Source organism: Geospiza fortis, unplaced genomic scaffold (assembly GCF_000277835.1).
Source record: "Geospiza fortis unplaced genomic scaffold, GeoFor_1.0 scaffold13, whole genome shotgun sequence".
NCBI classification, from domain to species: Eukaryota; Metazoa; Chordata; class Aves; order Passeriformes; family Thraupidae; genus Geospiza; species Geospiza fortis.
Window position 1 is genome coordinate 178,687 of NW_005054384.1, and position 24,955 is coordinate 203,641.

General features: G+C 40.7%; 1 protein-coding gene across 1 annotated transcript in view; it reads left to right on the forward strand.

Annotated features, from left to right (window-relative positions):
* The window catches only part of LOC102031898 (voltage-dependent L-type calcium channel subunit alpha-1C-like), a 389,144-nt gene that overhangs the window by 172,425 nt on the left and 191,764 nt on the right, over nucleotides 1-24,955 (forward strand). The window contains 1 exon segment of the mRNA XM_031060510.1: nucleotides 20,282-20,421. Coding sequence (XP_030916370.1) covers nucleotides 20,282-20,421 — 140 coding nt within the window.

Genomic DNA, 24,955 nt, shown 5'->3' on the forward strand with positions numbered 1-24,955 from the left:
CTCAATAATCTTCCCCACACAGCAAATATCCTACAGAGATATTCTGGTTATTTAATGTTTAGGTTATTTTTTTGCCTTTAGTTTTTTGGGGTGTTTTTTTTTGTTTGTTGAATAACAATTAAAAAGCAACGAGACTAAAAAGGCCATTTGTTAACCAGGGAAAGAAAAAAAGTTGGAAATACTGTTCAACAGGATGAAAAATGAAGTTGCCTACTGGGTTGTGGAGAAAAATGTCCTTTTGTAATTGTATGAGTCAGATTAATTCTTTTCCAATGTAGTAAATCAGTAGGCTTTAATCTTTTTTACTTTAGCAGATTGGTGAACAACACAGATCTGGTGGTTTTCTTTCCTCCTTTACACCTAAACAGTTTTTATAAGGTTATTTTGTATTTTGGTTTCGGAGACGCTGTTTTTATGATCGCTTGTGATGTAGTAAAGTGGTAACATTTCTGAACAAGCATGGCAGAGCTGAGCTATGAGTTTTGTGCCCTTCAGATTCTGTTTTCAGAGAGAACTGTGTGCAGTGCTGGGACCTTGATGACTTAAATTGGGCCATAAATTGAAGTGATATCTTAATCGCTCTGTGTTTTAGCTTTTCTGCCATGTCACTGAGATGTTTGTGCTGTTGGAAGGGGAATTTTTGTTCAGAGCTTTCTTAACAAAAAAGCTGCTTAGTGGTAAGGGTAAAAAATGAAGCCTAGGGAGAGGGACTAGACAAGAGGGATCCCTGCAGAATTGATCAGTTTTGCCCAGAGCACCCAGCAAGAAGCAGCTTCTGGGCAGGTGAACAACTGGACTGAAAACCAAGTGGACCAATTTTGGACAGCTCCTGGCAATTAGATGTGAAGGTGAATAAGTTGAAAATGATAAGTTGCTTATCTGCCACAAAGGCCATTAATTGTAAAATTTTGTGTAAAATTACAAAGCTCCTGGCATAGCTGGAAAAGACAACTCTCTATCTTTTTCCATGAAACACAGAGAGAACTGCTGAATTAGCTCAGGAAACACTGGTAGATGCTTTGATACAGACAGGGAGACCAGAATTTGGATGAATGGCTTTTAAAATATTGGCTCTAATTCACTGCCGTACCCTTTACAGGACTAACAGAAGTGTGGAGAATGTGGCTGTGGGATTTTGGGGTTTTCTGGGAGTTGCTAGAGCAACATTTTGACCACAGTACAGGTTAGAAGTTTAGCAGCTCTTGCCTCCAAAGGTCTGGACCAACAGTTGGGAATTTTTGTTCAGAGGCTATTTAACAAGAAAACTGCTGAGTGGCTAAGGGTAAAAAAAGAGGAAAAACAGAAATGAAGCCTAGGCAGAGGAACTAGACATGAGGGATCCCTGCAGACTTGATCAGTCTTGCCCAGAGTACCCAGCAAACATCAGCTTCTGGTGGTGTCTTGTTTGGATTTCTCATGCCTCATTGTCAGCTTCTGCTGACTCCCAAGGAACGCATCTCTCTTCTAAGCTTCCATTAAAAAAAAAATAATAAAACTGGCCTAGAGATTAAATGCATTGTTACTATAGGGTGCTTGCAGTGTTTTATCAGGAGCTTGGGAACTCTGTCAGAGTGTGACAGAAGTAAAAAAAAAATGTGTCTAAATAGGGGTGATAAAGTGGGATGAAAATGGGAGAAGTCACAGGTAGGAGGACAAGAGACAAAAGCCATCAAGTGCAAGGAAGAAAAACAAAGGAGAGTCGAAATAACAAGCAATTAATTTGTAAAACAGTTTCCAAGTTAAGCTCTATTTCTGTGACTGTGCTTGCTGCAGTGCTCCATGTTGTCTTGTATCCACAATGAGGATCCCCGGAGACAGCAAACCATCTCTCCAAAACAGGCATCTGTCCTGTGTGCCTTGCAGAATGCCATTGTCCTCTCTCCTGCAAAGCTGCCCTGACTCAGTCCCTGTGGTGAACTCCCTTCAGACCTTTCAAAACCACATTCAGCTGTCAAGTGCCTCCAGGAGAAGCTGGCCAAATAGTGTTTTTTTTTTTTTTAATTTTGCATATTCTTACCTTTCTTAAGTATTCTGAGTTCAAATTTCCTTCCTTATATTGAGCACATCTTATTTCTGTTCCTTTCCTCCATCTTGTCTATGTAGCTCTGTTATTCCTGGGTAAGCTTCACAGCCAAAGAATCATTTTTAGTAATTCTTTTTACCCATAAAATGGGGTAGTCACTCTTTAGAGGGGAATCCTTGGGCTGATTTTTTTTTTTCCACCATTCTTGGCCCACCACTGAATACAGTGCTGTGATCCTCAGCTTCACCCAGAGACAATTTGGCTTCTTTCTGTATGCTCCTTTGAAAGCTGATGTGCTGAATGAGAGATAAATGCTGTAATGAGGGAGGGAGAGGAGAAAAAAAATATTTTTTGGATATAGGATGTCCTTTTCCTTTCCTTAAGTGATTAGAGGCAGATGTCAACCCTTCAAAATAGAGAGCAAAAGTCATTATTTGGTGGACAGATGGCTTTCCTCGTATCTGAAGGAGTTTTAGGGGCATTTGGGAGTTAGGTACTTATGAGGAAAATTTGAGGTATTGAGAGGTTGGCTGCTTTTAGGAGAAAACCAGACATTCACCAAGAAAAAAAAGGTACCTTGACCTTAGATTGATATAATTGAGACAAGACCTACAAGTGGCCCAACAAAAAAAAAAAGGAATGTGAATTCTTTCTTCCCATGCCCTGGAAGTCTGTTTCTCATCGTGCTTTGGTTTATCTTTTCTTTTTCCCTCTTTATTTGCCTGTATCATTTTTGTTTATCATTCTCTGTCCATTCTAGTTTTCATTTCCCAAGTTAACATGGCACAATGTAAATATCATGCACAACTCTCTTACCTAGTAAACAAGTGTACATGTTAGATATTAGAACATGATTAAGCAACTCTGAACACATCCTGTGTCCTAGATCCTGTATGACTCATATGTCATGGCAGTTAATCAGCTATAATTGAGGAAAGCAGGGAAAAAAAGGATAAAACCAAAAAAGAGGGGGCTTGGTTGATTTTTGTTTTCTTCTTTTTTAAATATTACAGGAATTCTTTTCTATTAATAAAAGAAAGGAGGGGTTTTTTTGTTGCCTCCATTTAAAGATCTGGGAATGCTCTGTGTGTTCCTTGCAGGCAGATTGGGAGTATACAGAGGGATTAAGCAACTCTCCACAGGAATGCAGGCATGCTGAGCAGAGATACAGATTTTAAATGAGGCAAAGCCACTGAAGAGCTCAGGGTACAAAGTAAAAAAAGCCTCACCAGTCAAATAAAAAGTGCAGAACATGGGAATTTCTCTAATCGAGGTAGACCTTATTTATCTAGCAGAAATTAGTCAAAACAAAGTGTGACACTTCTAATTCATGAGGGGGAAACTGTTGGGATGTTAATATCACATCATATTAAATTGTTCATAAAGGAAGGTTTCCTAAGGAAACTTGGGATTTTGGGTTACAGAGCAATACAGATGAGGCAGTGCATTTTCAGGTCTTGGTCAGAGGTGGGAAAACTCAGAGGCTGGATATAAGAGAGAAATGTATCCATTAAAATATATTGATGCTCACAGGCTTGCATACATGGCAGCACTTCTCTTTTTTCCTCCTAAATGGCTTGAATTTCAAAGAGTGAAAATCAGAAATTAATTGTACCTGTTATTCTTGTGTTCTTTTTTTTAACCTAAACACCAACATATTCGTAAACAGTTAAGAATAACTGCTAAGGCTGCAGTATTTCTCTCAGAAATACTGCCTGATAAAATGCAGACCTATAAAAATTATTTTAGAGGGCTGTAAAGCTCCTCTTGGGAGAGTGCAGAGTAGGAGTCCTGGGGAAGGGAAGGGTATTGTGGGCACAGCTGGGGCTGGAATAACACCACATCCCTCCTTCCAGGGCTCTAGCAGTCCACATCTCTCCTTCTGGGGCTCCACCAATCTTTCTGGTCATCAGAGCCCTGATCTCCCTCCTTGGGAAGGGTTTCCTTGCTCACACTGCAATGCTCTAGAACAGCACCACCTTGTCCAAAGTGGACCAGTAGGGATTTCTTAAGGAGTGTGGTGAGTTTGCAGGAGGCAAGAATGCTTACTGTCAACAGAAAGTCAATATTCTCTCTTTTTGCTTGTGACCTGTTTGATCTGAAGTCTCCATTTTCATTAATCTATCCACAGCATGAATTCTCTTGATTGCCTTAAAGGAGAAGTGCTGTTGCAGTGAGCTGTTCTGTATTTGTTTTACAAGAGGCACCTAGAGATGTACCCCTTGTTGTGTGCTCACTAGGTGCACCATCTTTTTAGATAATTGGTTTTTATTCTGTGTTTCAAAGAGCAGAGGCCTTCTGCATTACTCTGTTGTAGTTCTGGAGAATTCATCCTGTCAGGTGCTGTTTTACTCAAACTGAATCATAATCTTGGGAGAGAAGCTTTGGTTCTGCAGAGAAAAGAAAGGATGGCAACAGGTAAGAGGAGCAGCAGGTTGGTGCACAGGGTGGAACTGAACTTTATTGGGGCCCTGTCAACTGGTCCAAGTTAGGTTAATAGAGAAGAGGAGAATTGTGTTGTGCAGATAAGCATTGCAACTCCCTCTCTGGTGAGTGCAGCCTGTCCCTACTGTGCAAGGCAGCCTCTGCACCCCAGTCTGCAATCAACTCTGGGTTTGACAGCTAAAGCGGAGCTTTTAGCAAGTGACAGTTCCTGCCAGCTGCAATGCACAGAATTCATCATGCTGTGATATACCATATCTTCCTGTAAAATGTTGCAACAAAAGGCTGCTGAACGGTTTTTGGTAATTTCTTTTTCAGATAATTTCCTGCTGAGAGAGAATTTTTGGTGCTTCTGGTCCCCATTTGCACTGCAGTTGCATTTGTGAGGTCCTGGTGTCATTTTGATGTTACAATGCAAATATCACCAAATAATAGGTGTGTTCCTAGGGTACTATGTGTTAGTTTGCAAAAGTGAGCCAAAAAAATCCTTTGGGATAAAGAAGTTCCTTTGGCACTTCCCAAATATTGCCTGCTATGTATCTGTGGTGTGGAATAGCAAACCCCCCAAGGTTCCACCATCCCTCTCCTGATTTTCTCATGAGGTGGTAATCAGGTAGGTGCAATTTCCAAACTCGTCTCTCAGTTTTGAACAGCTTTTGGTTTGGACATGGAGATCCAGATGTCTGTGCTTTCAGCTGAACCTCTGGAAATCCCTGTATCCAAAAAGAAGAGTGGAGTGCAAAACAAAGCGACCAAAGAGAAAAAAGAGAGATGGCAGAAGCATGAGGCAGGAGGTGGAGTCTAAGCAACAAAAGAGGGGCAGAGACAGCAACATCTCAGTTTTCATCCACCAGGAATTAATCAGATTTCCAAACATTTAGACAGGGTCTTTTCATGCTTGTCAGAGGTTTGTCTTCTGTAAATTGCTATTAGCTTGTTAGCTGGTTAAATCAGTCAAGTCACTGTGCCAAGCTCCTATCCCTAAAGGCATCATAACTCCAATTAGTCAACAAACCACTTGGTGTCTCTGGAAATGAAAAAGAGTAAAATCAGACTGTCATTGTCCTAAAATGGGCATTTATGAATTGGAAGACCTCAAACCTTCAAATACCTTCATCCTATGTATTTCTCAATTTTCCCAATTGTGAAATAGAGACACTTTTTCTTTTGCCCATGGGGTATGATTTATATTTTAATTCATTCACTACTGTCTATGGAGTTTTATTGCAACCTTTGGATGAGGGAGACCGTATTTATTCAAGCAGGTAGTATTGCTGCTTTGAAGACTTCTCTGATCTATGGAAATCAGTATATTCAGTGGCCTAAGCCAAATTCTGACTCTTTCTTTGCTGCTTGTAACAAGGAAACTCCAGCATTGCTCTAGAGACATAAGGAGTTCAGCAATCCACTAATCCCCACATTTCTCTAAGTCTAGGATTAATTACAAATATGCTCAGCAAATCTCATAGATTTCTGCTGCAGAGGCTCTGTGGACCTAAGGCAAAAGAGATCAAAAGAAGACTAAATATTCACAAGGTCGTGTTCCTGAATGCCCTTCAGAACCAGATCCATTGAGGAAGAGAAACTCCTGTTATAAATATCACCAGCCTGGATGAGAATCAGTCAGAATCATGGTGCTTGAGAGTCCTTCCAGGGAGGGGAAAATCCCTCCTCTTAACTTGGGCTCTGCAGAGTAATCTTTGAAAACCCTGAAACTGCTACACAAGAACAGAAAATCTTACTCCATCCCAGCACAATTGCAGTGACATTTCCAAACTGATCAGCCCTGGGGAGAAGCCTGAATTCTGTTTGCCCCAAGAGAGATACTGAGCTCCTTTTTCAAATGATGACACATGGAAGCATTCCTTGAAATCCCAAATGACTAACAGATTTCTTGCCTCGATCTGCCTTAGCTGCATGGGTGTCAGAAACATTTTGAAAGGTTTTTCACTCGTGAATAGAGAAGGACTGTCACCTGGTGTCTTTCTGTCCAAGCCCAACAGACAGCTGCCTCCCTGATGAGACAAATCTGGCTGGACCTTGAGGCCATGGACATCTATTAGAGCCTCAGAAATAACCAAAGTTAGGGCTAGAAGACACCCTGGCAGGCCATTGAGTCATCCTATCCCACAGGAGAATTTAACCTCTAGGGATTTAAACTCTGTAACTTCCCAGCCAGTGTGCTCTGTCACAGCCTTCTCTCCTGGCATCCCAAGGAAAGGTTTCCTTGATGTCCGTCCTGAACCTTCTTTATGCCAGTGTAAAACCTTTACTTCCTGTGGTATCCAAAGTGCAAGTGGGCAAATGAATTGTTCACCACCTCTCTGCAGCAGTCTAGAGCCTTGTGTTGATTCACCTTCTCCGTGCTGAATGGTCTCACCACAGCTTTTTCTCTCAGGTAATTTTTGTACACTTCAGGAGATCCCTGTTGATTTCTCTTGGATCATCCCCAGTCCATCCATGCATCCTTTCATTCACAGAACTTCAGCCAAGCTTTCACCCCCACTGTGTGGAGCAGAAGGAATTTTTCTTGCATCTTGTGGCTCGTACATTTGTTTACACATCCTAGCGTGGCGTTTGCTTTTTTTGTTTTGCAATAGCATGACATTGAGTCACATTCAGTATGTGATTGGCTATATAACCCCTGCAGCCTTCTCTGAAGATCTAAAGCACTTGCATGATGAGACAAACTTATCCTTTCAGGCTGGCAATCTCATCCTTTCAGGCAGCTCCAGAAGACTTGTGGGATAATTCAGCCCTATTAGTTTCATATCTGGCAAGCTGTACAAGAGATTTCACTGTCAGTTCCCATTTCTGTGCAACAGCCCAGCTAACTATAATATAGTGCAGTGAATCTAACAGCACTGGTTCTTGGTAATTGAACTTTTCATGAAGGGAATGATTGCAGAAGGGAAGCTAATTAAAATTAAAGAATTTCCCTTAATTATTTTATTTTATGGCATTTGCCATAGGCCGGTGGTTTCATAGTCCTCATTGCTTATGGCTTTTTTTATCTCCTTGTGAAAACAAATTGGGTTTGAAATAAAGCAGGGTGAGACAGCATAGGAGAGTGAAACAGAGGACAGGCAAGTGACAGAGTTGTCTGGAATATAAGCTGTGGAAAGTAGCTTGTGAAGTCACGCTTAGGGGCTTAAGACAAGTTGCATGCTATCCTATGAATGTTTTTCTACATCTTCATGAATCCTGATGGGTTCCATAAGGAAGACATTTTTAGAAGAGAAGAAAGTATCTTGGAAAATTTCAGTTTAGACCAACTGACTAAAATGAGAAGCCTTCAGCAGAACACAAAAGTGTTTGTGAAAATTGAATCATCAGCTCCTTTTCCATTCATAAAATATTCTATGAATGAATTTTAGGTTGCTGTGTTTGTTCTTGCAGTCTGTCAAAGGATAAGGATAAACTGTGGACTGAGCAATGCTTATTACCTGCAAAACTGGTTCCCCTTCCATCTGTGTGTTACTAACAGTACCAAAGACAGTCAGAACAGAATGAAAAAGCAATATCAACATTTTTTCCATGTCTGTGTTCTTTTAACACCATTTTCACTGTTTCATAAATAATAGCAGCTTATTCCATTTAATTATGGTTTTTAATTAGTTCTCTCAGAGAACTCAAACATCAGCACTGCCTTAGCACAACTTGTAGACAGCTAAAATAAAATGCTAAAATCCCCCAAGTCCGTGCAATTTGATTTTGTGTTAGTGTAGAATATTTTTGGTGTTACTAGGCCAGAGTTTACTGTCCTCAGTTCTGGGTTGTACAGACCTTATAGAAGTCGATGGAAATTACATCCATATTAATTTAAAATCTTAATTTAAGATCTTCTCCAAAATCAGGTCTTTGTTTCATGAGAAATTTCATCATGTTTGTCAAATTTATATTTTTTAGGGTTTTTTCCCCTGTTCTGGGAGCTGGGTCTTGGCCAGCAGCAAGGCAAGTTATGTGTTTAGTGTGTTGCAGGTCAGTCAGAACAGCTAGTGGGGATGAAAAACTTGGAAGAGGTCCATTACAGCAGCCTATAACATTAATGGCATTAAAAATAATTTTCAGACAGATCAATATGAATCCTGTTTGCTCCGAGCCTGAGGGTGATTGAAGAGAAAGGGAGCCTTGGGAACAGAGAGAGTGAAAACACAGAGTGTAACATCTTATTTTCATTGAGTGAACAAGAAATCTTTGAAATTCAAGTCCATTTGGCAGGGTGCTTGCCAGCCCTGAGCAGGGCTCTGACGTAGAGGAAATCTGGCTGAGTTCTCAGAGCTGTTTTCACCAGGACTGGTTCCCCATGAGTGATGGGTGCCATAAGAATTTGACTTAAATGATAAAAGGGAGTTCTGGTTGTGGGTGGGATTTAGATCTCCTTTTTTATTTCTTTTTCAGACAGGCCAGCTGAAATCTAATTTTCCTTTTAGACAGAGATCCCACAGCCTGCAATGCTTGCAGGAGACAGAGCTGCCCCTGCAGCCAGGGAATATAGGAAGAATACACCTTTTTGCAAACCAGCCAGAAGCTAATCAAGCTGAGTTTAATTAAAGGACGGTATAGGAAATTAATAGGATTCTTGACTTCTCATTGTCCAGACTCTAATATTTTTCTTAGTTTTTATTTTATGTTTATCTGCATGAGAATAAGTATTGTCTTAAGGGCTTATTATAGTAAAAGAAAATACAGGTACATGGGATGCCTCTCTTCTCTTCTGGCATGATAATCAGTGCTCACCACATTTATTAACAGAGTTTTCTATTGCAAAAAATGGCATGGGTGAAATCTTCATTCCTTATTCTTGTCTGAACTTAATTAGAAATCCTTCTTCCTTGTTTTTAATTAAATGCATGAGTATGTATTAACCCATTTCATAGCTGTTTCTCTTTTTTTGATTTGCCAGTCAGGCTGGTGGAAATCTAGGTATTGTCTGAAAAATTCCAGTATTTCAAAACTTGGTTTTGTTGAGTATTAGAAGGAAAAGTTGGAAGTATTCTAACTTTTCCCCTTGTCTGTAAAGGGACATTCTGAGAGTTTCAGAAAGGGCAGAGATAGCAGAGCCTCATGTTTAGACATTTTTATTGAACAAAAATGTTTTAACATTCCCAGATCTGTGTGTTTGGCTTGTTTGAAGCAAATCCAAATCTTTTATTATGACACAACCTTGTGTTACTCTGCAGCACCCCAGCAGTGCCATGGGCTCTGTGGGGCTGGTGGAGTGTCCTGGGGATGCCCCAGCCTGGCTGGGTAGGAGCTGCTGGCATCCAGTGAAAGTATTAGTTTCTCTTTATCCCTACAATACACACACCTAGGAGGATGAGGCACACACTGATCCTACAAGAAATGAAAATTCCTGCCCTGGTTTGACTGGGGGAGGCCAGGCAAGAATCTGAATTTCATTTTCCAGCTTCTTGTCCTTGAGTCTATTTCAACATCAGTAGCAGCTGCAGTGAGGGTCAGCAGAGCAGTTCTTGGGAGTCAACCAAGGGACTGAAGAACTGGTAAATTTCTTTGGGGTTTTTCTGGTTTGCCTAAATTGGCAAAACCTGCTAAAAACTAAAGCACTTCTTTCACTTCTCCTTGCCCAGAAAGTCTTGCTACTCTGCAGAGCTGCAGTCCTGTGAGCTTTATCTGTTTAAAATGAAATCAATTTCTATTCTCTGGGTACTGCACAGGTCACAGTCATGTTTTTAATTACCAATTAGCCTTCCATTAAGGAAATAAAATGAGTTTTATGTGCTGGTTGTCAGAGGTCCTTATATCTGCCTCATTTCATGTGTCCTGTCTGCTCAAGCAGCAAGAAACCGAAGAGAGACTTACTCAGGGGTAGTAAACATGAAAACCTTTGTCCCAGGAAAGGAAGAATGGAGCCTGACATGAAAAAGCTCCAAGGACTTTTCATTTTTTCATCCCCTTCAGTTGTGTTTTTCCTGTCTGCCTTGAGCACTGTGAACAGAATGTTAAATATGCCCTGAAGTTGCTCATGGAAAGTCACACACACGTGCCCACATTCTCTCTCTGTCTCTTTTTCTCTTCCTTTCATGCATGCACCTTGTGTGTTTGTGTGAATGCCTTCAGAGAAACCCCAACCCTAGAAGACTGAGCTGTGGGACCAATTTATTTGCTGAGAAATTTCAAGAGAGAGAGATTATAAATTGTCATAAATTCGATTTATTTATAAAGCATTCCCTGTCAGGCATCACTGCACAAACAATTATAAAAGAATTGTATTAGATTAAAAACATAAATTAGAGCATCCCAAAATGTGCAAGAGTGATGGGAGTAAAATGCATTTGACAGAGATGTTTCAAAAGTGGGATTTGGTGAGGTGTTCTGCATGGGCAGTCAGAGAAAAGTCAAAACCCAGAGGTCCAGGGCCAGATTTCTGCAGGGGCTCACTTGCAGCTCTGGCTCTTAGCTCAGTGGTGGAGAGTGATCCAGAGAGGGTCTAAATATTGCTGGGTGTGTCCATGGTTCATTGAGGAGCCCGAGTTTGCTGAGGTCTCTTCCCAGGAGAGCTGCCCAAATCCCCCTTCCTTTGGCTGCTGCTCCCTTCTGGAAATGTTCTCTGTGTCAAGGGCTCCTGGGGAAGAGCAACACCAACCCTCTTGTCAGCTCAGCACATGGGGGTGCAAGTTTGGGTTCCCCTTGCAAGGCAGTCTAGGGGTAGTTTATAATGTTTTAGTGTTACCTGAGAAGTTGTAAAGAAAAAGAAATGGGCAATTCAGCCTACAGACAAAATTAGTAGCAAAATTCTCCCTGCTTAAGATTATACTTTAGCCTAACTTAGCATGCACTAGAATTATTCAAAACTTTGTAGGACCAGAGAATTTCTAAAAAGTAAAAGACCAAAAACAAAATCAATCAAACAAAAAAACCCCACAAAACCAAAACATAAAGAACAAAAAACCCACCAAAACCAACAGAGCAAAAAACCACAACAAAAAAAACCCAAAAAATCCAACTTTCTGGGAGAAATGATTCTTCATTAAGTTAAGGGTATGGATTATAACTCTTCCCCACCTCTTATCCATGAAGGGATTGTAAAAATCCTTGGCACATAGAAAGTCTCATTACAGGTATATTTTCAAAGGAACTTGCTATCCCTATGCTGAGCTCTGTTGGGAATTCTATCCATCATTTTTGAGCCCAATTTTTGGTCATCTTTTTGGAAAGATGACTGAATACAACCATGAATTTTTCCTGCTCTGCCTCTTGATGTGGCAAGTCTAAGTTTATATGGCAGACAAATCATAGTTGCCATAAAATTGATTGCAAGTTAAATCATCAGCTTTTGAAATCATGTAAATGATTAGAAATTAATAAATCCCATGGGGGGAGAGTTACTTCTTTTAGCAGTCAGATGGTTGGGTTTCACCTTTGTTAAGATTTTGCCTACCACTAAGAATTTTAGGGACTCATTGAAAAGGGATGTAGTGAAAGCACTGATTGTGTCATGATGGTCAGATTGAAGTGATATTGTGATAAGAACTCCAGACCTGCCCCTTTAGGACTGGACTCATGGGTGGTGCAAAACACTAAAATCATTAGAGCTGTTGTTGCTGAGGTCACGTAGGCTGTTTCCAAAAGCAAGTGTGCTGGTGTATCCTGCTTAGATGATGCACTCTGGAGAAGACCTTTTAGAAACTGTCCTAATGAATCATTATTTAATCAGATTGTTCTCTAGAATCCCTCCTTAAGTAGAGATAAATGCACACATACACACACACAGAGTTCTGTCTGGCGACAAAACGCTCAATATTTAACACTAGCATGTTTTTTTAAGATTAATAATGATTTTAAAAATTAATTAAGTGGAACACTGAAATGCTTTGTGGCTGCTGGACTTGCGTATTTCTCTGTGTACGTGATTGAGTGCAGACACCTGAGCATGGTGGGTAGCCAATTTCTCACTTATCTGAGTCATTTTTGGAGTTGGATGAGACACTTATGCCTTGTGATGATCTATTAGATGCAGCTGTTGTACTAGGGCTGCTCTGATTTAAATGGATGTTTCTGGTACTCTGGTCTGGACCAGTGGTTGGTAGATGGAAAAATGATGGGGGTGTTTCTAATGGCTGTGTTAACCTTGGGAGAAGACACTGGGCTGCCTCAGTGCTTCAAAAATGCATAAGGGAAACCAGTTAAAGCTTCTTCTGGGGTGAATTTAATTCCTAGGCATGGTAACAACACCTTGCCGCCTTTTAATTTCTATGCAGAGATCCTAAATGAGGCTCTCTCAGTCATAAACTTTATGCTGCCTTCCCTGATTTTGCTTCCTCCTAGAAGGGTAATCTCTTATTGGTCTGAGCAAAATAAAAAGTGACGGCTCATTTCAGTTTAATCAGAATAGTGGACAAAAAAAAATTAGGATAAAACTTTCTTTGCCTCTTGAGAGCTGATCAGTTTGGAATATTTGTTCATGGCCTGTTTGTATGGCTTCAGTTCTTGGTTACGCCAAAGAAAATCTGAACCCATAAGGAACATAATCTCTGGATTTGACTCATACATAGACAGGATCCTATTGTTCTATTTCAGTTTAAAAAAAAATAATCTTGAGCAGCAATGCCCAAGAGATTTCTGCCATTGCTAAACAAAGAGAGTAAAGAAATATAAGTGTTAGACATTGTCTAATTGGCTATTGCTAGACAAAGACAGTAAAGAAACATCTTATAAGTGTTAGACATTGTCTAATTGGCACCAGAGTTCAAGATTTAAGTTTGAATGGGTGTATAATCCTTTATGTGTATCCAGAATGATGCTTGCTTGAGCATCTCTATTATGAAGAATGAGGTATCCCACTGGAAAGCATTGGTGTGCATTGGAAAGGAAATATCAAGTTTGTTAGATTATTCTGAGGACTAGAGGCACATTTAGAGTTATAAAATATGCATTTAGAGACTCAGAAAAAATATAGGTTGAATAGGGATTTTTGTAGGTTGTCTAGTTCAAATCCTTTTTTCAAGCAGGACTGTCTTCAAAATTAATCAAGCTGTTCAGAACCTTCTCCAGTATAAAGGTTTTAAAACAATATTCCTATTGTATTGCCATCCAAATGTTATTGGCATGTCACCCCTTTCTGAAATTTAGGACTCCAAATAATTACATTATTATTACTTGGGGCTTGTTTTCCCATTCTGTTAGTGAAAAATGTAGGTGAAAGGATGATAAATCAGAACAGCAGTGGCATTCATCATCTGTGTTCTGGTTTGAGTGAGCATGAGCACGTGGCTGAGTGGAAGGGAAAGTATGTTTGTACTAGGTAAGGAGCACAGGAGATCGACCCCTGTCCTAGGGTGACTTTATGATGCTTGTATCCCACCCCAGTCTCTGTTCTGTTTATGCTGGATATTAAGTTCTGAACCTTTAAGATTGGTTCTGAGAGTGAAGGGGAGCAAAAGAAGTGGGGCAAAAAGTTCGCAAAAAGGACTTTCTGAATTTGCCATCTCTTCAGAAAAGCAAGAGGTTTTATTGTTTAATATTCATTTTTTATGCTTGTGAATACTTTGCTTGTTAAATAAACAGTTTTTTTCCACTTTTCTCCAAGGAAATATTTTCCCAAACAAGTTCTGGGAGGGACTGCTTGAATCTGCTTTCTAGAGGGACCCCTTGGGAAGTTTCCTCCTAAACCAGGACAATCCCCTTCTACCTTGGCTCTGCATTACAACTGGACTTTGACACCCAGCATAGTTCCACTAAACCTGTAAATAAATTCAACTTGATCCTTGCCAAAGTGCTCTAAGAAAAACTAGGGCCATATAGACTAAATTGTGCAAGAGTTCTGTATGAAGTGTTCATTGATTTGCCAAGGAACTCATGAATATAGGGTATATGTTTGAGGCCTGTAATAATTTAAAACTATTTATGTTCTCTCTTCTATTCATTTCAGGGGAAGTTCTTTAAATACATCGTGGGCACGTTGTGAATTATCATAAAGTACTGAAGGCTGGCTTGCACTATATTTCTGTTTTATAATTGCTTCTTTCAGATTAGTGAGAATTCTTTCATTTATTCTTATGTTGGACACCTTTAAGGCAGATGTGAGCAAATCCCCCATTTAGCAGGGGTTAATTAAAAGTTGGTATTTCTGCAGTGCTTGGTATGAATTTAACTCTGCTCATTTGAAAGCCTGACACAGTCTTTGGCTGGAGTGGAGAGAAGGCAGTGCTGATCATATTTGGAAATCAAATCTTTTGGAAGCCCTCCTGACTTCTGTTTACCAAAATAGTGGGTTAATCTTTAGGTCAGTAGTAGTCACCCACTTTCTCCTTTGGGCTTGTTTTGTCAGGTAAAATCAGATAGTGTTCTTCTGCTCTAATTTTGGGGGTATTCTTTTTGGGGAATATGTAGAAGGGATGCTGTGTTTTAGGACCAGAAATAGCAGCAAATGGAGTTATGTTCAGCAGTATGACATCATCACTTTCTCTCTGTTAAATGGACATGACCATTAGTTTCTGCAGTGACAATAGTTTTAAGGAGAAATTGAAAAAAAATCCAAGCATGTTCTGTCTTTCTGTCTTTTTTAAGTTTTATTCCCTCATGTGCTTGTATATTTTCATGCGTACTTAGCTGAAAATGTCTTCTGAGTAACTAAATATACTCAGAAGTAACTCACTGTCAACAAACCTGTCTTAAAAACTTCTTTATTGGATTGATCCTCTGAGTGCACACATGTGGCTCTTCCTCACTGAAGGCTGCAGTTATTCATGTTAGCAGTAGTCTCCTGGTTAGCATATTGACACAGTGAGGATATCCATATCCCAGATGTGATGGTAACCTGTAATCCAAGAATCTTGGAACATTTTTTCATGGAGTCTCTGGGCCATCTTTCCCAGCACTGCACTTCAGTCTCCTTACTGACCACGAGAAAAGATTGTTTTCCCTACTAGGGGAAGGTCTGAGTGCTTCCACTCTGATTCATATCTTTCAGAGCCTATTTCCATAAGCATTGCCAAAACATCCTATATGACAGAGGCCCTTAAAATACTGCTGTTTTCCTTGGATGTCTGGTATTTGCATTACTGAAGAGATGTATTCTCTTATGTTTAAGGAAGCTGTAGGGAATAATAATGCAGGCTCAGATGTAGCTGAGGTCAAACAGGCAGCCCCATGAAGGTTCTAACTGCACAGCGCTTGTGACTCATTACTTCAAACATATAAACTGTAGTTTTTGTAACATGGTTTGTAGCAGCTGGTCAGAGTGCAAGGAGAGAGAGAGAGAGAGCAAAGTCTGAGAAAACATTTAGTGACTGAATTTTAGATGGTAAGTTCTTTCGACTGGCGTGTAGGAAATGCAAGAACGTGATTGTGATTTAATCTTTCTTGCAACGAAAATGTTATAACCAAGCAGGATGGATGGATGGATGGATGGATGGAGTTTAGAGAGCTGGGATCAAGATATAGTGAATCATTCTGATGACCATTTCTCAGAAACAGCACTGGTCTACTCACTTTCTGTCAGGAGAAAAGCCTTATGACACCCTAGAGTCATTTCCTTGGATTTCCTGTTTTCAGGCTCCTTTTATGAACCCAAGATGACATTAGCTACAGTTTCAAAATTATAAACAAAACAAAACCTATGACTTCTTTGGAAGACACATGGGATTAGAGGGGTTTCATACATAATACAGTAATCCTCTTTGGGTAATATATCTTACAGCCTTAACAGTAAGTTAATATTTGTTTCTTTGGTATGAGTAAGATGATGTACAGGTTGCTTCTTGGCAGTGTTAGTGCTGGCTGATGTATCAGCTAGGGTAGCTGATGCTCATGTCTTAGGTCTACAAAAAAGCCCCAAAACAAAGTCAAGCAGAGGTACAGCCAGTTCCATAACACATGTGCTCCAGGGACTGTTCCACTTTCTAAAACTTTTATCCTTTCTCTTCTTCCCATCATTTGTTGGCATTTTTTCATTGTATTTCAAAACATTTATGTCCCTGTTGTCTGAGGAGGAAGCTCCTGCTTTGTAATTCTGCAGCCTGCAGTATGCTTCATGTGCCTCAGCCACATGACCATAGTTCCCATTTCTAAGAGACAAATAAAAAAATACTGTTCCTTCTTTCTTGCAGCTCCAAAGTTCCCTCTCTTTTGATGCTGTGGTTTGGATTACTGTTCCAAGGGGCAATGCTGTTGCTATCTCCTTTCAGTCCCACAAATGTTGTGCTCAGCTCCCTCCCTCCCTGTCAGCAGGGAACTCTCTCAGAGAGAAATACCAATCTTTTTCTAGCTTGGCTTCTTCTAAAATTGTACCAAATTAGCTTCTCAGAGGAGTTGGGATGATGGATACTTTGCAGTGCTCTGTCCCTTGGAAGATTGAAACACTGGGCTGTGGTCTACCTCATCTGTGAGAGCAGAGCTTCAAATGAGCAATCAAAAGTGCAGATGCCCATTTAGCAGAGACAAATTCATTGTTTTGTGGCTGCTGAGGGTGAGACACAGTCCTGTCACTTCTAACCTGAGGCAGGGAGTGGCTGAGTCACATCTCTGCCCTCTCCGGGCAAGGTGGCATCAGAACTGGGGCTGCAGCCCACATTCTGGGGAACTCAGTTGTGCTATGTCATTACCGAGTTATGCTCTGTTCATAAAGGCTCTTTAGTTTTATAGTATAGGAAAAAAAGGGGACACAAATTATTTAGTAGGCTTTTCAAATTCTTCTTGAGTCTGAGCAGGAGTGGCTTTCTGAAATGGTCTTGGAGCAGCTGCACTGTTTAATCTCAGCAGTATTTTTCCTTCAGTTTTACACCCTGAAATCATTAATTTAAGTGCAGAGGATCATAAAATCTATCCTCAGCTCAATATTCTGTATCTTATGTTAATTTCAGAACCTTTTATAGAATTTTATTTTTTTATGGATCTTTCCACCTTAGCTGAAGAACTGTAAGGAATTTATTCAAACAGCTTGTAGTTGCATATATGTATATATCAATATATAGATGTATATGCATGCATTTGTGTGCAATACTTTGGCATATTATTACTCCCATAACATGGTTCAACAAGCAGCATTTATTACAATAACAAAGAATGTCTGTATTCCCATAGGCATCTTTAGAGATAGAAAAGGTATGAGGCTCTTAAATCCAGCCAAATGGAACATGTTAGTTGTTGATATATTGTCTGCTCTGTACAGCACTAAATATTTTTAAAATAATAGTTAATTAAAAAAAAAAAAAAAAAGATGTTCCAGAATTTTCCCAAGTGTTTTCTTTCAGGGACTCCTTTTGCTGGCACTAGCACAGGTATTTCAGTGAAATTCATGGAGTGGAAAGGCTGTGCTGGCCTGCAGAGTGCTGTGGCTGTGCAGCACAAAGCCAGACAGAGCTGGCAGCAGCGTTTGTCCCTGGGGGCCAGTGACAATGTCTGCTGTTAAATTGCTGGGCACAGGATCAGCCTCAGGCCTTCCAGTTCACCTGTTCTGCCCACCTGCTTCTAATGGCCCTGGAGCTGCTGAATGAGTGGGTGGGCTCCTCCACACCCCCTTGTGCCATCTCAGCTGTGGCTACTAAAAGAGGTTTTAGGGCCTGCAACACTTTGTCATGATCCCGTGTGTGTTTATGGAGGGAGATGAACTGAGTGTGCATCCAGCCTCCAAGGCAGGATGAGGAGTAGTTTGGCCCTTCTTGTGAGAGGGGAAAAAGAGCGTGCCCACAACTGTGCAAAGGCCCTGGTTGAAACAGGGAGCGAGGAAGACTAATTATTGGGTTGGACTGCCATAAGAGAAATCTTCTTTTCCATCCTCAAAGGTGTTCATTTGGCACTAGTGAGGCCTTGGCCATCTCAGGCACAGCACTCCCTACTCCCATCCTCAGTTCAGGGCAGGTTTTTCCCCTCAGAGTCCATTTTCATTTTTCTTCAATCTCTACACAGGCAGACATGGGGCATTGCTCCACGAGGCAGAGCTCCCATGAGCTCTCTGTGTGGGGCTGGGCCTCGGGCCATTTTGGTAGAGCCATGTGGCCCACAAAGGTGCAGTGCAGTTGGGGAGACCACATGGAATTCCCATCACAGGGTCATTTTGCATTTCTTTTTGTTTTTGTTTGAGAGATTCCACAATAGCTGGTCCTGCTTTACAAATGTGTGCCTGGAGATGGATCATTGTTTGCCTGTGATTTGTGTATCAGTACTCGTTCAGCTCTCAGCTGTAGTGGAAGGAGAAGGGCTGCTATGTCAGTCCTTTCATGCAGCCATCATGGGGCTCTTTCCTGTGCTCAAGTCCCTGGTTGGACTCCTGGTTGCAAGCACTTCCTATTTGTAGAGCTGGGAACATAGTATTGTGTGCTGTTGTTTCCTTTTCTGAGTTCAAGGGAAGGGAAATCCTTGGTGTGCTGCTGTGTCTCCATCTGGGACAACGACAGACAAATCCTCTGCTGTGGGTGTGTTCAAAAGCTTTACTACTGGATCAGATAACTGCAGAATGACACTTTTTCTTTTTTTAGGCATTCCTTGTGCTAAGCACTGGGGGATACTGCAGGCATTGGGAAAGCATTGTCTGAGGCAAACCAGCAATATTTTAAAGCACAAACATGTGCCTGCTACTGTCAGATGGAGTTTCTCAGTCTTTTAAAATATCACATTAATGTAAACATGCAGATGAGCTAGCAATAGCTTTTTTTTTCTTGGATCTGCAGGCTTCTTGTGAACTGTTAATTATTCAGAGCTGAATTGAAGATATTCGAATGGGCAGCTGTCAAATGATGGAACTAATTTTTTTGTAATCCTGCTCATTCTCTATTGCTGTATAATGTGAAAATGTCATTCATGCATTTAACTGGACAGTGGAACAGGGCAATTGCAATTTGGAGCAGAAAAAAAAATAGTGACCTGTCTGACTGTTGTGCTGGGTATCCTTTAAGATATGTCATGAATGCCTAGGATGTTTTAATTTGTATTTATCTTGGATTTTATTTCTTCAGTGTGAACTTCTAATGACTTTGTAGTTTAACCTTGTAGGGACTTGGTCTCCTTTTGCTGTCATCTAGTTTTCATGCACTTATCTCCCACTCAGCTTGCCACGCAGCACTTGTGTTGGGATTACCTAATGCTGCAGTTTCCCTCCTACTTAGGTGGAGATCCCTACCATTTCTGCAATACTGCTATCCTTATTCCACACCGGGGCTAAAAGCCCTGAGGATGAGAGATGGGGAGCCTGTGTACTGACTCCAAAAGCCTGCTTTCTTGTCCTAAATCAGGCTCTACTGTAACTGGAAGTGCCTTTGTTTGGATATGCTTAATTGCAGCCTGCATTTTGCAGGGATATGTACAATTCTGACAGAATGACTAAAAGCCTCTAGCGTTAGTCAGCCTGATCTGTGAATCACTTACCACCGATATTCAGCCTACTTATTCCCCAGCAGCAGAAAAGGGAATCCCAAAGAAAGCTCAGTTTGACATACACATCAGTCTCAGGTGGGCTCATTTAATTTTCCCCATCTCTCCACAGTATCGCATGCAGCAACGTTTCCTCTCCAGAGGCAGAAAAGGGCTGGATGCAGCTCATTATTGATGGCTGTCTATATTTGCCCTGGGAACTTCCTTCTGACCCTCTCCCTTCCTGCTTTGCACAAGCCAGTTCAGGGGTCAGTCCCTGCCAAGAAAAGGGCAGCAAATTTCAGAATGGAACTAAAATTTACTGTCCCTTGTAGTGTCAGAGTGGCTGCAGGCCATGCAAGGCTGAGGAGCAAAGCCCTCTGGCCAGCAAGCTGAGTGGGAGGTGTACCCTGGTGGCAGCAGGGGTGGACTAGGACAGAAGAAAACATCCTGATTTGTGATTTGTCACACTAACCAGTGTCTCTCCTGTTCTCTTGTCTTCCACAGGAACGAGTGGAATATCTCTTTCTCATAATTTTTACAGTGGAAGCATTTTTAAAAGTAATAGCATACGGACTTCTCTTTCACCCCAACGCTTACCTCCGCAATGGCTGGAATTTACTAGATTTTATAATTGTGGTAGTAGGGTGAGTACCAAGTTTGTTTCTCAAGGCGCTGTTCACATGGAGATACTGGCAACCTTTGGGACCATGAGAGTGGGTCAATGCTTTGTTACACATGGGTGATGTTAGACATTGCTCTCCATCCTGTTCCTCTGGCAAACACCCTTTTAATGGTTTGCAAGACAGGGAAATTAAACTGCTCTTTGGGAGCTAGAGGTAAGAAGAGAATGCAGTCCAAAGCTAGATCAAGTCAATTGCCTGAATGTGCTTAACTGCAAGAAAATGCATTTGTTTTTAAATCTGTATGAATTTTAAAAAAATAATATATAGGTAGTCCCTTAATTAAGATTAGGAGTTTGGTGACAGATAAATTCTGCCATCTTGTGAACTTTTGCTGATGTTTCTCATTCTGGAAGATGGAAGAAAATTTTAAATCCCTGGTTTTCCTACTTACAAACAAAAATTAGTTCCTCAGTTCAATTGCACTGCTCAGCTGGTGATTTCAACATTTTAATTTTGACCCTTTTAATCTTTTAACCTCTTTAAAGACTAGTTTTACTATTGTAGATCAAATTACCACTTTGAGCTGCAACCTTTCTAATTCTCTTACGTCTCTCCATGTTTTTCAAGTTTGGCATTTAATTTATTTGAATAAAAACAAAATAATGGATCTTCTGCTTTTTCTGCCTAAGGGTTAGAGATAAGCAAGGGATTGGAATTGTGGTTGTTGAAGGGAAGAGGTGAAGGATAAACTACCTCTGAATACAAAGGGAACAATTATTTCTTTGCCTGAATAATTTGTCCCATCCTCCCACCACTCCATTGTTAGAGAGTTTCATCGCCCACAAATATCTGTAGTCTTTTCACCTGTTTCCCAAGGAAACCCTGCATCAACTCTTAGGGAAAACGTCAAAGGGGACACTCCTAGTCATCAAAACCCCCTCGCAATTTCTGCCCCACACCAATCAGCCTTCCTGACCATTTTGTGCTGGCCCCAAAATATTTAATCAGCAAAGTGCTGCGTGCTTCCCAATACCTCCCACTTCCCATCACCATGGATAAGAGTGGGTGGAAGGAGAATTCCCAGTGAGGGGGAGGGAGAACAGGCTGAAGCCTATTCTTAGTCTCAAGACCTCTCTTCTTCACGTGGGCATAAAGCTTCCCCTTACAGCAACAGCCATTGTGCTTCTCCTTTTTTCCTACCTACAGACAGAGGATCCCTTAGCATGTCAGTACCTGAAAACTGGAAAATCCCCACCCCCTCCCCTGGTAATGATGTCCAATTCCATCACTGGTTCTGCCTTTGAATGCCCTCAGATATCTCACCTGTTTGGAAATTGCTGCCTAAGTTGAAGAAAGATTGAAGAACAAAACTCCTGTGAATGTGATTATTCCCTTTTCATTTTTATGAGAAAGAGGCATTTTAAAAAGAGGACTCATTACCTCCTCTTTTTCCATTGGATGTGAGACAGCAGGACTCCAGAAATCACAGAGCAGCATTATATCTAGTTTAAGTACAGTCCTTTTCAATTTTCCTACGAGGGCAGTTAATCAGCAAGATGATATTCAGGCTGAAATTAATTCCCTTGCCAATGACACAAGCTGCAGCTCTCAGCTCCTCTATCTGCTTTTGCCTCCAGCAGCTCTTAGTCAGGAGATGGGGAAGAAAAAATGTAACTGGGGAAGGATTACATGAGTATAATAAACATGGCCAAGACCCCAAGGCCTCTGTTAAATAGCAACAATCTCAAGTGACAGATTCCACTTCAAGGCCAGATGGGTTCCTTTGATGTTTATCTGTTTAAACTCACTGGTACAGTACCACAGCCTAGGCTGGTGTGCTGTTTCTCCTCTCCACAGCCCCTCTGCAAAATCTACTTGGTGATACCATCTGTTCCTCTCCTGCCCTGTCTTCTTTTCCTAGGGGCTGTCTGAAATCCCTCAGTGACATTATGTTTAAACTTCAGTGTATTTGAATATTTTGCCAGGAAGGAAGCCCCATGGAAAAGGTTTAAAATAAATTCGGAAAAGAGAGAGGAAAGAGGAAGAGAGCAAGTGCTGATAACAACATTTCTTTGTGGTGCCTTTTTCTACCTATTGATGGAGCTATTGGAGAAAGCTGAGTTATTTGAACACTGGGGCAGAGAGCAGAGAGATTTATTTGGTGTGTGGGACAAAAGATGGTGTAACTGTGGTAATTGCCATTTGTGCTTGCTCTGCCTTACCAATCATCTCTAATTTTCAAAGATGCAACAAAGCATTGGCTAGGTGGGAAGCACTTCTTCAAGTACTGTTGCAAGTTAAAGGAGAAAAAAAAAGATTTTAGATCTTTCAAATCCACCTATACTCAGCTCACCACATTTAACTTCAATAGATAATAATAGCACATCTGGCTTGCTTTACCTTAACATGAACGAGTCAGTAGAGTAAGAGGAAAATGGACATGTGTAGGAACAGGTATAAATTTTAGAGAGGAGTCACAGTTGCCATGAAAAATGTTTTTAACAATGTGCCTGTATACTTTCCCCTGCCTTCTGAAGATAGATCCCCTGGTATCCAAAGGGATTTTAGATTCTAACAAGGCCATAGGAATATGCAACAGCAGCAGAGGGAAGCACTGAACACAGCTGCTCTGTTTTCTGGTGAAAGGATGCATTTTAGACTGTAGGCTTGTAGCAGCTTATCATTCTTGAAGTGTGGGAGACCTGTTTATTCATCAGCTATGTCTTGTAGAGTTTGAATCTGACTTCTCTTTAAATAGCCTCTGACCTTGCTATAGTGGCACTTTAAATACTGCTTTGAAGAATGTCTGTGTGAGGGTATCAGTCAGAGGCTCTACCAGCATTATTAATTAATAGTAGAAACCAGACCCCTAAGCCACTCAATGAGGCACAACCCACAAGCACTAATGGTTAGGCAAATTGTCTCCCACTTCCTTCATTTTTGCTGTTCCTCTTTATGAAAACACTAAAACTTTCAGATATCACAGTCATGCCCCTTAATATTATGAAATTTCTCTTGAGAGAAGACCAGCTTGTGAGGGAAGAATATCTGTCTTTCCTGGCAGTGGTGTGGTTTGTCTGCCAAGCACAGTCATTCTCCAAGGACCTGTAACTACTGCCAGAGAAAAAGGTGGTGTAATTTGAAAGGCAATATTATAGTCTTACTTGAGAAGGGAAGCAGTGAAGATATTTGGACAAAATCTGAAGTCAGAGCAGACTGGAAAATGTGGTCCCAGTTTCTATCTTACTGAAGACCTGTGGGGAGTTTCTAGAGGGACGATCCAAACATTTTCACACTCACAAATCACAGGTGAACTGTAAAACACTGTGAAAAACACCTTTGTGCTTTACTCTTTTTTTATACCTAAGAGGATTTTTTTTTCAGCTATGTTTTTCTGCTGATTTTTGGCCTTAGAAATACCAAGGCCTCTGTTTTCTTTCTATATTTTGGAGGACCATGACAAGTTTGTTTTTTTTATGCAATAAAAATCACAGTGTACTCCCCACAGAGGAAGAGATGAAGAGCAGGTTACAGCCTTATCATGCTGTTGTTGGGGTCATCTAGCAAAGTGAAAACCCTTTTGATATATCAAATGTCAAAAGGGAAATAGAAAAATACAAGGAAAAAACCCCAATGAAGCTAGCTTCTTAATTCACAGGTAAATTTTAAAAACCCCAAACAAAGCAAGGAGCATATCCATCCATGCATGTTATAAAAGTTTGGTTTTCTGCTCTTATAGTTCATGTCTGTCAGATGAATTTAGTTAAGGTGTAGTCAGGTCACAAATGAAATCCAGAAATTAAGGTGATGTTAATTGTGCTTCAGCAGTGGAAAATATGATATCCAAATGAAAATGGGGCATGAATTTACACTGGCAGAAAGCAATTAGGTGGAAGTAAATAAGGTTGATGTCTGGTTTTTGGAGGAGGGGAGGTTTAATGGTGAGATTTCCAGTGGCCACAAGAGATTAGCCCTCTTGCCTTTTTTGTACCACCCAAACTCTTATTTCTCTATCAGCACAGTGTTCTCTCACCCTACGTTTAGAGCATGCTAACTCATCTACTGATAAAGAAGTGTACCTTGCTCCACCATACCTACTGAAAACTTTCCCAAAGTATTTTCATCGAAGAGCAGAATTTCCTATATAAGGCCTCTGGCCTCATCTTATGTATCAGTAGTTTAACATCCATCTGGCTGTTTAGTCTCAGAAAACAATTAGCTGATAAACCAAAGAGCATTAGGTACCTGTACATCATGGATGTCTGCCCATGCCTGGTTGAGGGAGGTGCTGAGGACAAAGAAAAAAATTTGACAGGATATTCTATAAACTTGAAGAGTGGAGTAGAGATTCAGTAGGCCACACTGAGCACAGGCTAGACCCCAATACAGAAGGCAGAGTAAAATAAATGGGAGAAATGAGAAGTTGTAATGCATTAAGAAAAAGCAGGATTAGTACAGGGGAAATATAAAGCATGGAGTAAATGCATTAAAGCAGGATTAGCAGGAGTAATGCAATTTAAGTTTAAATGTAGGTTTTAAAATTAAGAGCAGCAGG